This window comes from Rattus norvegicus, chromosome 12 (assembly GCF_021556685.1).
Source record: "Rattus norvegicus strain SHRSP/BbbUtx chromosome 12, alternate assembly SHRSP_T2T, whole genome shotgun sequence".
Taxonomy (NCBI): Eukaryota; Metazoa; Chordata; class Mammalia; order Rodentia; family Muridae; genus Rattus; species Rattus norvegicus.
The window spans coordinates 20,397,929-20,411,992 of NC_141545.1; the positions used below are offsets into that span (position 1 = coordinate 20,397,929).

Sequence of the window (14,064 nt, forward strand, 5' to 3'; positions counted from 1 at the left end):
GTTTCAGTTACACTAACTGTTTCAGAAGAAGCCCTTCCCTGGGCGATTTGAACTGCCTTAGAGTAGAGACAGTGAGCTGAGCCCTCTAATACAGCCTTCATTTCTCTCTGCTCTGGACTGTGGGTGTGATATAACCAGCTGCTCCAACACCCTGCTCTGTCTTCCCCGCAATGATGGACTGTGAGCTGGAATCTCGAGTTAACATAAACCCTTTAACCCTAAGTTGTTGTCTTGTCGGAGCATTTTATCACAGCCACAGAAACCAAACTGGGACACCATGGAAGCAGGAAGCCCATTAATGTTGCCAGGAGCTGGTCGGTGTTGGAGGAAATGAATGGCTGGGTCTCTCTTTGAAATAATGAACACGTTTCCAATTGATTGTGAACCACTGGAGTGTACACATTAAAAAGATGAATCACATAATGCGTGAATTCTAGACCAATAAAGAAAACTGTTTTGAAAGGAAGGGATGAGGAAGGGGCGGGGTAGGGGAGAGCCAGGGAGGAAGGAAGAAAGGGAGGGCGGACTGATACTTGCTTCAAAAAGATCAAACTTTATGAATAGTATGGGGGGGGGGAGCTGTACACAAAAGGTTACATGTTTTGAGTTTGTGCATAGGGAAAACCACAAACATAAAGCAGATGTGTGGATGCAGATGGGACACTCTGGAGATCAAGTGACTGCTAATGGGACTGAGCAGATAGCTCAGTGGAGAGTGCTTGCTGTACAGCATAAGGACCTGAGCTTGAATTCCACCACTCATGTAAAAAGCTGGGCACTATGGTCACTCCTGTGACCCCAGTGCATAGGAGCAGAGACAGGAGGATCCCTAGGTTTGATGGATGTCAGGCTAATTCCAGGTTCAATGAGAGATGCTGTCTGGAAAGAGTAAAACAGAAATAATCAGGATGCCTGACGCTCTCTGCTTTCCACTTGTGCACACAGGTGCGCATGCCTGCATGTGCACATGCACCATGCATACACACACACACACACACACACACACACAGAGATACACACACACACACACACACACACACACACACACACACACACACACACACCTGAATAACCAGCCGACCAAGTAGTTTCTTCAAAAGAGAGTAACCACTGATAGGTATGAGGTATGAGATTTCTTGTAGGAAAGGCAGAAGTGCCTTGAAAATATCGATAAGTGAAGAATACGGTATTATTTAAAGATTGTTTAGGCTGGAGACACGGCTCAGCAGCTGAGCTCTTTCAGAGGACCCAGGTTCAGTCTGATCACCAAATTCGGCAGCTCACCACCTATAATTACAGTGCCAGGAGACCTGACGCCCTCTTCTGGTCTTCATGAGCACTTGCACATGCAAGGCGCACAAAAAAAAAAAAACGCATTCATGCAGGCCCGCATAAATAATAAATAATTCTTTAAGTCTTTGAATTAGAACGAACAAGTTTATAGCATTTGAGTTGTCTCTTAATAAAACTACATTTTTAAACATGAGCTAATTAGGTTTCTATGCATCCACCTGAATAAACATCAAAAAATTTACGGTGGGGGGGGGCGCAATATGGAAGAAGATTCAGGCAGTATAGTATCATTTGTGTGGAATTTGAAGGCAAATGGTATTATATAAATATTGTTTGGAGAAAAATGCTTCTTAGTAAGATAAAACCTACATGGAAAGAGCACATACTCCGATGGCAGGACTCTCCATCTCTCCCCATAAACTATCCTTTAAAAATGTTACAGCTCACCTTCCTATTGTTTTGTGTTTAGTGTGTAAGAAAATTTATACTTGTGCTTATGTCCCCCTCCCCTTCTCCCTCGGATAAGAGGCAATATGTCCTGTGCGTTTTCCCACTTTTCTCTGCTCTTACGTTTTCCTTTCTGGCGATATTTGTCAGCCATCACTCCCGAACGTCTTATAGCATTGCTTCACAAAGGCTCTTTTACTAACCTTGTTGGGGTTTATCCCTCACAGGAGGAGGGCCAGCTATGGATGACTACATGGAGACGCTGAAGGATGAAGAGGAAGCCCTGTGGGATAACGTGGAATGCAATCGGCACATGCTGAGCCGCTACATCAACCCCGCCAAGCTCACCCCCTACCTGCGCCAGTGCAAGGTCATCGACGAGCAAGATGAAGACGAGGTGCTCAATGCGCCCATGCTGCCGTCCAAGATCAACCGGGCAGGTAATGGAGGGAGGGAAATGAGGGAACCACACGTGGCCAGTCAAGGGCATGCCTCCGATTAGCTGGATCTCCGGAAGAGAGTTTTTATTCTGGGGTCCACAGATGTGTTACTTGCCTTTCCCGAATGAGGCTTGGACTGACGTCTACTCACCGCCCCCTCACCGTGCACTAGGGACCAATGCCAGACCAAGGACACAGCTTCACTCACGTCTATCTCATCAGGTTCGCTCACAGGACCGTGGGTGATGAGTTACTTGAGTACAGATGGTTTTACGGGAATGGAGAAGAGTTTTTTAAAGGGGCATGCGTGGGGGACTACGTCACATGAGTGTGGGTGAGAGGTTGCATCCATGGGTAAAGGGGTCCGTACAGTGTGTGTGATAGTCTCCTCGCAGGAGCCTGGTTAATGGGTCCCTCAGTGGAGCTAGAGTGAGAGGTCTGTCACTGGAGCGTAGGTGACTCTGGAGGCTTCAGCACCAAAGCTCCACCCCAACACTGGTGACAGACTCCCAAAAGCTGCACCCTTAGAGCTCCCTGTACAACTTGTAGGCAGCTACACTGAAGAGTCTCCTTGCCACAGCAGTCGTCACAGCCTCCGAAACCTCTGGATGGAGCCTCGTGGACCTCCTGAGCTTCACGATGCCCAAGCCTTGGCACGTCCTCATCTGAGCATCAGAGTAGACCACTCCCTGCCCTGTCTAAGCTCTGTGTATCCAGAACTCAGAACCAATGACCTTGAAGGGAGGGTACATGTTCCGCTTTTGCAAACCTACACTTACGTTTAGCGTCACCTTACATTATTGAATGTCAGCGGGAGAGAGATCACACTACTGATTAGTGGCACCTTTGACTTTGTCACAGTAAGGACAACAGCGAGACCTGGATCACATTGCAGGGATGCAGATGCCTTTATCCTGCTACCTCACTCAACCCACGTCTAGAACCTGCAGCAGTTATTAGGCCTGTCAAGAGGACATGCTGTTTGATACATTAGTGAAGAAATGCATTTAGTATCTCTCACAAATTTGTTTAAATTTTGAGATCTGAATTTTATTATAATTGCACATATATAACACAAAATCATATGTAATGTACTGCATATAACACACACACAGTTGTGCCTTTCTCTTCTGGTTTATATATAGTGCTTTAAAATGCTATTTTTCTGGGAGATGTACCTATGTGGTAGAGCCCCTGCCTAGAATCCCCCAGTGAGGGGCTGGGACATGGCTCAGTGGTAGAGCCCCTGCCTAGAATCCCCCAATGAGGGACTGGGGTGTGGCTCAGTGGTAGAGCCCCTGCCTAGAATCTCCCAGTGAGGGGCTGGGGTGTGGCTCAGTGGTAGAGCCCCTGCCTAGAATCCCCCAGTGAGGGGCTGGGGGCGTGGCTCAGTGGTAGAACACCTGCCTAGAATCTCCCAGTGAGGGGTTGGGGTGTGGCTCAGTGGTAGAGCCCCTGCCTAGAATCCCCTAGTGGGGGTGGGGGCGTGGCTCAGTGTAGAGCCCCTGCCTAGAATCCCCCAGTGAGGGGCTGGGGGCGTGGCTCAGTGGTAGAGTATTTGCCTAGTATGCACAAGTCCCCGGTTTCCATCCCCATCACCACAATACTATGTATAATATACTGTTCTGAGAAGAAATGCACAGGCTTCTAATGGTTCACAGGACGTACTCCACTTTACTCTTTCATGCGTCCGTGTTTGTGTGCTCATCTCTCAGTTGGCCACTGGGTCACACGACACAATGTTTTTCTTTCTGAGGATCGCAGCTGGAAGGGTTTGAAAATCCCCATCGCACAGCACAGACGACAAGGCAGGCTTCCATTGTCTCTTGCACCCATGGAGGCCAGCCTTAATTAAGCACAGCGTGCTTCCCCACTGAGCTCGGATGCTACCTTGGCGTCTTTTTCAGGGTAGTGCTGCAGGCAGTTTAAACTAAACGGTCAAGATTGATGCACGATGAAATGGATCCTTTCTGTCCTAGGGAAACGGTGGAGTGTTAGGAACCTCAGGGGAAGTGATTTCTGAAAGCATTTAAAGAAAGACCATGAAGGATAAACAGTGAGAGAAAGCAGTCGTGTTGCAGCCCTCGTATGTGTTGTTATGACAAAAAACAGAGGCAGGACAGTGTATGAAGAGAAAACCGTGTGTTTAACTTAGTTTAGCCTCAGCTCTAATGAAAGACCTCTTATTTGTGTCATGTGATAGAAGGGGCATTGGGTGAGGAAGTGATGACATCACCAGGTCACTGGAGGAAATTTCCAGGAGCACAGCCTGGAAATTTCTCAGATCCTCCACTGGGCCCCATCCCTAAAGGTCCCACCACTGAGTATCTTTGCTAGAATTAAGGACCAAGCTCCCAACGCACAAACCTTCGGAAAGACAAAAAGAATCAAACTACAGCAAGGAGGATAGATGCTAGAAACTGCAGGAAAAATTCCACGTAAAGATGTCTCCGGGATGTGTAAGACTCCCAAAGAATAGATCCATGCCCCTTCCCTACGACTTCCCCAGCTTTCCACATGTGTTCCTTACCCATTGCTATGACAAAATGCCCAGCAAGAGGCAACTTAAGGGAGGGAAAGGTTTGTTTTGTCTCACAGTCTATGGTGACTCAATCCATCATCATGGCTGGTCATACTGCACATACACACAGGAAGCTAAACATAAGCAGGAAATGGGGCAGGGCTACAAAACCTCAAGGCCTCCCTCCAGTGACAGACACCCTCCAGCAAGGCTCCGCCTCCTGAAGGCTCCACAACCTTCCCAAACAGTGCCACCAGCCGAGGGCCAAGTGTTCAAACATGCAAGCCTTTGGAAGGCTTTTCACATTCAAACCACAGCATGCAGATATGTGTCTTCCTGTACTAACTCCCAGGGAGCCAGGCAATTATGCCACAAGAGTTGGTACCTCTGTGGTCAGTTTGAGGTTGTTGTTGCTTTCTGGCTTTGTAGAGTTTTGTTTTTGTCTTTTTGCAGTACTTGGGAATCAAACTCACAACCTCGCACATGCAAGGCAAATTGCTTTACCACTGAGCTATATGCCCAACCCCTTTCTGGTTTGTTTTAGCACTGGTAGATTGGGGGAAATCTTTGAAAGTGCTGGTTTGTGGCTCTCTCTAGCAATAATGCCACCTGTCCAGGTTTTATCCATTTATTAACACATTAAACACTCGTGGGACTCTGCCAAGGGCCTGGCTCTTTTATTTACATTGTCCAGGCTCCATGCTATAACTCAGGAATGAGAGAATGGGGTGAGACTTTGGGTGTGGTGACTCACATTTTAATCCTATTGCTGGGGAGATAGAGACATGCTAAGGCTCACTGACCACACTCTAGGTCACCAAAAGGCCCTGAATCAAAGAGGAAGATGTCTGAGAGAGTCATTGCCCCCAACCCTATTATAAGGAAACACCATTTAAATCCTTCTAAATGAAACATTTATATCACACACACACATACACACACAAGGCTCAGGGATGATAAGGGGGGGAAAAGGAGCAAAAAGAAGGCAAGATCCATGGGCAGTGGGTGTCAGGGAAAGAAAAACATGTTTGTCAGACATGATAGGGACACTGCACACAAGAATTCACAGTTGACATGCACAAGACCTGCTCAAGAAAAAGCCAGCCAAAATGTAGTCTGGGTAAGAGAAGGTCTCGTGAATTCTTCATGAAAACTCACCCTACCTGGCTATTGGCAGTTAGTATTTTCTAGGAGAAGGACAGTCAGTTTTCTTCATGGAAATGGGAAATGGATACAGAGAATCCCTGGAAGAGCTAACAAACCAACTAGCCTGAAATTTTCAGTGGCAAACAAGAGAATCTGTCTAACGTAAGGTGAAAGTCAAGGACTAATTCTTGAGGTTCCCTACTGACCTACACACATACACCATGGCACATAAGAGCCCAAATGAACACACACACACACACACACACACACACACACACACACACACACACACACATGAATATGGTATGGCTATCTTCTTTGAGCTGTTAAGGGTTATAAGCTTAGGAGGAGACTGTCATCCAATCAAACATGTTCTCACCACTTGGACTGAACTTCTTTCCCAGGCCGATTGTTGGACATTCTTCACACCAAGGGACAAAGGGGCTATGTGGTCTTCCTGGAAAGCCTGGAGTTTTACTACCCAGAACTTTACAAGCTGGTGACTGGAAAGGAACCCACCCGAAGATTCTCCACCATTGTGGGTAAGTGGCTTTGCTACCAGACCAAGGGAAATCTAGTAGGAGGATACGTGTGTGTGTGTGTGTGTGTGTGTGTGTGTGTGTGTGTGTGTGTGTATGATGCATGTGCACATGGACATGTGTGCATGTGAGTGTGTTTGCATGTGTATGTGCATGTATGTCATGCAAGTGTATGTGTTTGTGAGTTGCGTGCATTCATATGCACATGTCTGCATGTGAATATGTGCATGTATGTGTCATGTAAGGGTATGCACATGTGATATGTGTAAGAGTATTGTGAGTGTGAGTGGGTGTGAGTGGGTGTGTCGTGCATATGTGTTTACCCATGTGTGAGTGTGTGTGTGTGTGTGTGTGTGTGTGTGTGTCTGTCTGTCTGTCTGTCTGTCTGTCTGTGGTATAGTGACATGATGCACTCTTGGGCTGCCCATCACTTACTTTAACTGATAACACGAGACAGGTGATGGGGACAAACTGAAGCAAAGGCTAAGAGCACTAGGTGATCGTTAATCACCCCTCAACCTAGGGCTGGAACCAGGGCAAAAGTTTATTCTAGCCTCAGAATCCTCCTTCCTGAGAGTCCTTGAATCAGCTTACTCTCTACCTCATGCCCAGACGCCGGGATCCCTTTATCCAATCAAGACCTACTGTGGTGACCTCTCCGTTCTCCAGGGCTCACACGAGTCTTCAATTTGACCACAAAGTCCCTACATTCAACATGTTCCGGTTCCTCTCTGGCTCTCCTCTCCCCTCCCTCCTTCCTTCCTTCCCTCTCCTTCTGATATTGTTCCCCTGCCACTCCAACCCTGAACCTCTGCCCCGACCCCATAACACACTCCATGACCCCATGCCTAGACTGTGTGGAATCCTCACAGTCTACTTATATCGTTCTCATTATTTGACTTTTATAAACCTCTCTGTCTTACTACACAGTAAGATCTACTGCAACAAAGGTGCTTGGCTCACCCTAAAATGCCAGTGCCCACTGGGAACTAAGAGCTTGGTAAATACTGCTCTCCGGGCCTGGTAGTACATGCTTATAATCTCAGACACTTGGGAGGCTGGGTAAGCAAATTCAAGGTGAAGACCAGCCTGGACAACTCAGTGAAGCTTTATCTCTAAAGAGATACAGAACACTGGAGTTACAGCCGGGAGGTGTAGTTCAACCCACAGCACTGTAACCAATAAGCAAATAAAAGGTTGGTGGGTGAATTCGTTGATGCTCTTGTTCCTGTGACAAAATACAAACGCAATTTAAGGAAAGAAGAGGGGTTTTCTAAGGGTACAAGTTCATCATGGCGGGGGGGGGGGGGGGGCGGAGCATGAAGCAGCCAATCACATCGCATCCACAGTCAGGCAGCGGAGAGAGAGACAAATGTTGGCGCTCGGTTCCCATTCTTCTTTTTATTCAGCCCAGGACCCTGGACCCTGGAATGGTGCAGCCCACAGAGTGTCAGTTAAAGTCGTGGAGATAATCCTTGCAGACATACCCAGAGGCTCGCCTCCTGAGCGATCCTAGATCCTGTCCATTTAGCAATATAGCATCTCAGTGAGTGTTTGAGTAGATGCTACTGCCACTGCCCCGCACCTCAGGTCTGACTGGGTACCCCTCTCCACAGTGGAGGAAGGCCATGAGGGCCTCACGCACTTCCTGATGAATGAGGTCATCAAACTGCAGCAGCAGGTGAAAGCCAAGGACCTTCAGCGCTGTGAGCTGCTGGCCAAGTCCCGGCAGCTGGAGGATGAGAAGAAGCAACTGAACCTGATACGGGTGGAGCTCCTAACCTTCCAGGAACGGTACTACAAGATGAAGGAAGAGCGGGACAGCCACAACGATGAGCTGGTCAAGGTCAAGGACGACAACTACAACTTAGCCATGCGCTACGCCCAGCTCAGTGAGGAGAAAAACATGGCGGTGATGAGGAGCCGCGATCTCCAACTCGAGGTGGGGATGCCTGGGCTCTGGCTGAACTTTAGGAAGGGAAAAGAAATCTCCTGGGGGCTCATGTCCGCTAGAGGGGCACATGCAGATTTACCACACAGCCCTCCCCCAGCTTTGTGCCCCAGACAAGCCAGAGACAGAGGGTGGAGGGTACAGGCTCTGCAGGGGGCGCTAGAGCCACCAGGCACCAGTGGTTTTCAAGCAGGGGGTCATCCACCTAGATCCACTTTGCGCTTGTGCAGACACATGCATGGTGGTTAGAGGGCGATGAGCCTAAATCCACACTGCACATGTGCAGACTCGTGTGCCTAAAGGTTCATGGGAAGTTAGGGGACCTCCATCCACTCTGCATACAGACACGGGCACACAGACACTCTGTTCCAGGAAAGATGGGAGAAGACATTGGAGACTTAGGGCTGAAGGTGTATGAAGGGACGTAGGAGACTCAGGGCCTCATATTATGATGCTCACAAAACTTAGGGGGGAAAAATGGATAGTGCCTGTTGGGTAGATGTAAATTCCTAAGAGCCTGTATTTGCTGAGCTCAGCATGGCTGCTGGCACGGGAGACAATCAGTATGTTTAGCAGAAAGCAACCACCAGCCAAATGGTTGACATATTAAATGAAATTTACCTCCTAAGTAGAAAAAAAGGAAGGTTTGCTTCATTTCAATTTTTGTTTATCTGTTTGTTTTTGTTCTGACCTTGAACCCACAGCCCTCCTGCCTCTGTCTGATTAATTCTGGAATTAAGGCCTGCATCACCATGATGCTCTCCTCTTTCCTTTGGTTCATTGATGACCACCATAGACCTAGCTTTATTCCAAGTTCATGAACCTTAAGACTGAGGTGCGTCTGTGGAACTCTGGGGTAATCCAACTGATTATTTGAGACATAGCATGTCAAGAAGAGAAGATATATCCACCTATGGACATTTAGACCTGAATCCTAGAGCTCAGGAAGCTGAGGCAGGAGGATCGCAAGTCTCCAAGCCAACTCAGCTCATGCTGCATAACAAAAGGGCAAGGCTCTGTAACAATAAAAAGGAGGGTGGAGAATGAGGAGAGAGTGAGGGTTGGGATGGGACAGGAAGGAGAGAGAACAGAGGAAGGCATGGCAGGTTCATAGTGGAATGCTGGTTCCAGATATCACCCAGCCATGGCACTCCTGGGCTCCCGGGAGCTGAGCTCATCAACATCTTGCCATGGAAGGGGAAAGGGCTATGTTCCACTAGTCCTCCCTGAGGATCCATAACGAGTTCATGGTTCCTGAAGGAGAGAGAGACATTTCCTTCAGTGGTATAGCCATTGATAAAGAGCCCGTATTCCTGTTAATAACCCTTCATCTGGACCCCTGTAAGGCAACCCTAATGAACCTCACTGGGTCTCCCAAAACAGGGGGGAAACTAGTTGGGAAGAGAAAGGGAAATCAGCAAGAGTGGGAGGGGACAAGAGGGCTTAATAGGGTGAATACGATTTTAAAAATTAATAAAGGGTGTGCATGTGTGAAAATGTCAGGATGGAACCCATTATTATGTATGATTAATACACACTAGTCGGTATTTTAATAATAAATAAATTATTATTGTCTTAATACAATATAGTAATATTGTTTAATAATAAATAAAATAGACTGGGAAAGAAAGTCAGGGACAGAAATGTAAAAGGAACAACAAAACCCAAGTGGGGAGCTCTTGGCTCTTTCTGTCCTTAAACAGCTGGACACACGGTGAGCTTGGAACCAATGAGCAAGTGGTACAAAGGGGGAGAGAGAGAGAGGTGGTGCGGGTCCAGACCAGGGGCACGGTGAGAACTCCGGGATTTATTCTCCCACTGACGGGAAGCCACTGACAGACTGCGAGTTGGGGAATGACAGCTGATTTATCTCTCGGGAGGCTTGCTCTGGCTGCAGGGTGGAAAGCAGACTCTCGGGATATTTATTAAGCACCTGCCATGAGTAAGACACTATGCTAAGCACCGCAGGGGGACATGGGGATTAATAACCTGAGCTCTGCTCCGGTCATGTACAATTTAATGAAGTAGACCGGTCAGTAAACAGGCTGTGCGACTTCAGAAGGTTGAGTCTTCATCTCAGCACAAAGCCAGGCATGTAGGGTGCATGCTTAGACTCCCAACATGAGGGAGAATGAGGCAGGGGGATCACAAGTTCAAAGCCAGCACTGGATATGTAAGAAGTCTGAGGCTAGCCTGGGTGACACAATGAGACCTTGCCTCAGAAATAAGGGAGGTCTGGAGAGAGGGCTTAGCAGTCAAGAGTGCTTGGTGCTCTTTCAGAGAACCCAGGTTCAGTTCCCAGCACCCAACCGGCAGCTCATGCCATCTGTAACTCCAGACTATCTTATGCCCTCTTCTGGCCTTCATGAGCACCAGACACATGTGTAGTACAGACGCACATGCAGACAAAACACTCATACCTGTAAAATAAATAAACCTTTTATTTGAAAAGGAAGTTAATCCATCCTTCAGATCTTCCCTCAAAATCTTTCAGAATTCAGATTCTCATTTCTGACTTTCTGGCTTTATTGGCTATGGCCTTGGGGTTTGTGGGTTATTTGTTGGTTTGGTTTTTCTACTTGTACAAGAGATGAGGTGATGGTATCTGTGCCCTATGGCTGCAGAGAAAGCACCATAAATCTTTAGCAGAGTAAGTCTCACATGTGCGGGTGACAGGAAGTCTGGACACCACTTTCTTGAGCTGAACTTTCAGAGATGGTGAACAGCATTTGTTTTATAGAGAGCGAAAAGAAGGGGCTTCTGGGCTGTTTAGTTAGGAGTCGGAAAAACGAGCCCACAGCAGAGACTTAGAAGTCTCTCTCTTAGAATTTTATTCTCAATTATGTTCCAATAGACGGATGGACAGATAGATAGACAGGTGGGACGAGTGGATGGACAGATGGATGGATGGACGGATGAATGGATGGATGGACGGGCAGATGGATGGGTGGATGGGCGGATAGGTGGGTGGATAGATGGACAGATGTGGATGGATGGATGGATGGATGGATGGATGGATGGATGGATGGATGATGGATGGATGGACGGACAGATGGATGAATGGGTAGGTAGATATTAGAGGCATTACATGTATTGGGAAATGTATATGTAAATGTGTGTATATGAGTATAAAACCTTAAGGACAATTTCAGCCACATATCTTCTCTTGGACACCACTCACCTTGTATTTTAAGACCACACTCTCATTGGCCTTCAACTCACCTAGTAAGATGGACTGTCTGGCCAGTGAGCCTTCCCAGCGCTCAGGTTATAGGCACACACCACTGCACCTAGTTTTTGATGTGGTCACTGGGGATCCAAACTGAGGTCTTGATGCTCAGGAGGTGTGCACTTTGCCCAAACGAGCCATCCCCTCAGCCATCTTCCTAACAGTCCTTGACAGCCATCCTCACCCCTCTGTCAACATCCGTATTTTCAGATCGACCAACTCAAACACCGACTGAACAAAATGGAGGAGGAATGCAAACTAGAGAGAAATCAGTCCCTCAAGCTCAAGAATGACATTGAGAATCGGCCCAAGAAGGAGCAGGTCCTGGAACTGGAGCGGGAGAATGAGATGCTGAAGACCAAAATCCAGGAGCTGCAGTCCATCATCCAGGTGGGACGCACCATCCTTATGTAGGTGAGGGCTAGGTGGGCAAGGTGGGTGTACCTGCTGGAGGATGAATACCAAGTCCCAGCTTAGATGCTACAAGGTCACAGACAACACCCATCGGCCTTAGCACTGCACACAAGCCATGCTGTTGGCAAAGACTGACGTTAGAGGAAAGGGGTTTGGGCTTGTTGTTGCTGTTGTTGTTGTTGTTGTTGTTGTTGTTGTTGTTGTTGTTGTTTAACTGATTGATTGATGATTGATTGATTTTTAGCCAGACCTAGTAGTGCAGGTCTGTCATCCTGTCATCCTAGCTACTTGAGAGGCTGGAGTGAGTTAGATGATTGCAAGATCAGGGGCTCCCTAGGATAGCAAAATGTGTTCAGGAGCAACCAGGACAACTTGGTGAGACAGTGTCTAAATTTTTATAAGTCAAAAGAGGGATGAAATGTAGATCAGTGGTAGTGCCCCTGCCTAGAATGTTCTTTTGAGAGACTGGGGTGTAGCTCGGTGGTAAATCACCTGCCTACCTTCCTCCAGTGAGGGGCTGGGATGTGGCTCAGTGGTAGAGCCCCTGCCTAGAATCCCCCAGTGAGGGGCTGGGGTGTGGCTCAATGGTAGAGCCCCTGCCTAGAATCCCCCAGTGAGGGGCTGGGATGTGGCTCAGTGGTAGAGCCCCTGCCTAGAATCCCCCAGTGAGGGGCTGGGGTGTGGCTCAGTGGTAGAGCCCCTGCCTAGAATCCCCCAGTGAGGGACTGGGGGATGTGGCTCAGTGGTTGAGCCCCTGCCTAGAATCCCCCAGTGAAGGACTGGGGGATGTGGCTCAGTGGTAGAGCCCCTGCCTAGAATCCCCCCCCCACCCCGTGAGGGACTGGGGGATGTGGCTCAGTGGTAGAGCCCCTGTCTAGAATCCCCCAGTGAGGGGCTGGGGTGTGGCTCAGTGGTAGAGCCCCTGCCTAGAATCCCCCAGTGAGGGGCTGGGGGCGTGGCTCAATGATAGAGCATGTGACTTAGATGTCTGATGTCCTGAATTCAATCTGATGGCAGTGCCTTGAACACTCTAGGCCAAGTCTCTATCACTGGATTCTGTCTTCAGCCCTTATTATAGGTGATAATACTTATAAAAGAAAAGTGATAAATGAGATTCACTATCCACACGGAAGCCAGTGCCCTAGCTCTGGGAGAAGAGAACATTCAGGAAAACTTAGAGATCCCCAGACACTGTACTGAGTGTGATTCCCTGTGTGCCAAACTCAAGCGCCTCCCATATTTGTCAGTGCACAAATGTGTGGCTACAGAAAGAGATTTAATGCTCACTGAGGGCTAATGTTCCAAAATACATCTGCAAAGGAAGAAAACACATTTCTGTCCTTCTAGAATGACCCCACTACTGCCCACGGCTCAGTGATCTTGAGGCAGAGACTGGTCCTAGATTTGCTTAATTGATATTTCAGGGGGGCGGGGGGTAACGGGTATACGGAGGTATTTCCTTTCTTGTCCCAGCTTGGGGTTCCCAGCGTCTTTACAGGTAATCAAATAAGTTCAAACGATAGGAAGTTGCTGAAAGACCCAAGACAAATCCCCTCATGCACTCACTAAACTTCCGCCACAAAACCTTCCGCCATCTTGGAACTGCCCAGGGCTAACTCTTTTGTCTTTCTCCTTCTGTACTTATCTCTGTTCCCCAACCCCACCCAGGCTGGCAAGCGCAGCCTCCCTGACTCAGACAAGGCCATCTTGGACATCCTGGAACACGACCGGAAGGAGGCGCTAGAGGACCGGCAGGAACTGGTCAACAAAATTTACAACCTACAAGAGGAAGTCCGCCAGGCTGAGGAGCTGCGGGACAAGGTAGGAGTACTACAGCGTCAGGGGATCAGCAGCCAGCCAGCACCTTTCTCAGCGGTGTGCACAGATGCACGTTAACAGGAATTTCTGATGTCATACCCTAGTCTGAATTGCCTGCACTGCACATCCCAGCATCCAGCCCCTTTGTGGTTTGTAAATGAGGAGTGTTAGTTAGTGTAGTCCTCGCCATCCTCTTGCCAGTCCAAGCAGCTACCAAGGATGTGTCTCCACGGTCCATCCCTCAACAATCCACTGGTGACTGGCCA

The 14,064-nt window shown here is 48.2% G+C and overlaps 1 protein-coding gene across 6 annotated transcripts in view; it reads left to right on the forward strand.

Annotated features, from left to right (window-relative positions):
• Positions 1–14,064, forward strand: part of Card11 (caspase recruitment domain family, member 11) — a 136,890-nt gene that overhangs the window by 93,095 nt on the left and 29,731 nt on the right. For all 6 annotated transcript variants that reach the window (XR_015633848.1, XR_015633850.1, XR_015633849.1 and 3 more), the window contains 5 exon segments: positions 1,968–2,180; positions 6,252–6,389; positions 8,003–8,328; positions 11,777–11,956; positions 13,649–13,801. Coding sequence is in view for 2 of the 6 variants with exons in the window: in NM_001419863.1 (NP_001406792.1) it covers positions 1,968–2,180; positions 6,252–6,389; positions 8,003–8,328; positions 11,777–11,956; positions 13,649–13,801 (1,010 nt within the window). In the remaining 4 variants the exon portion in view is untranslated.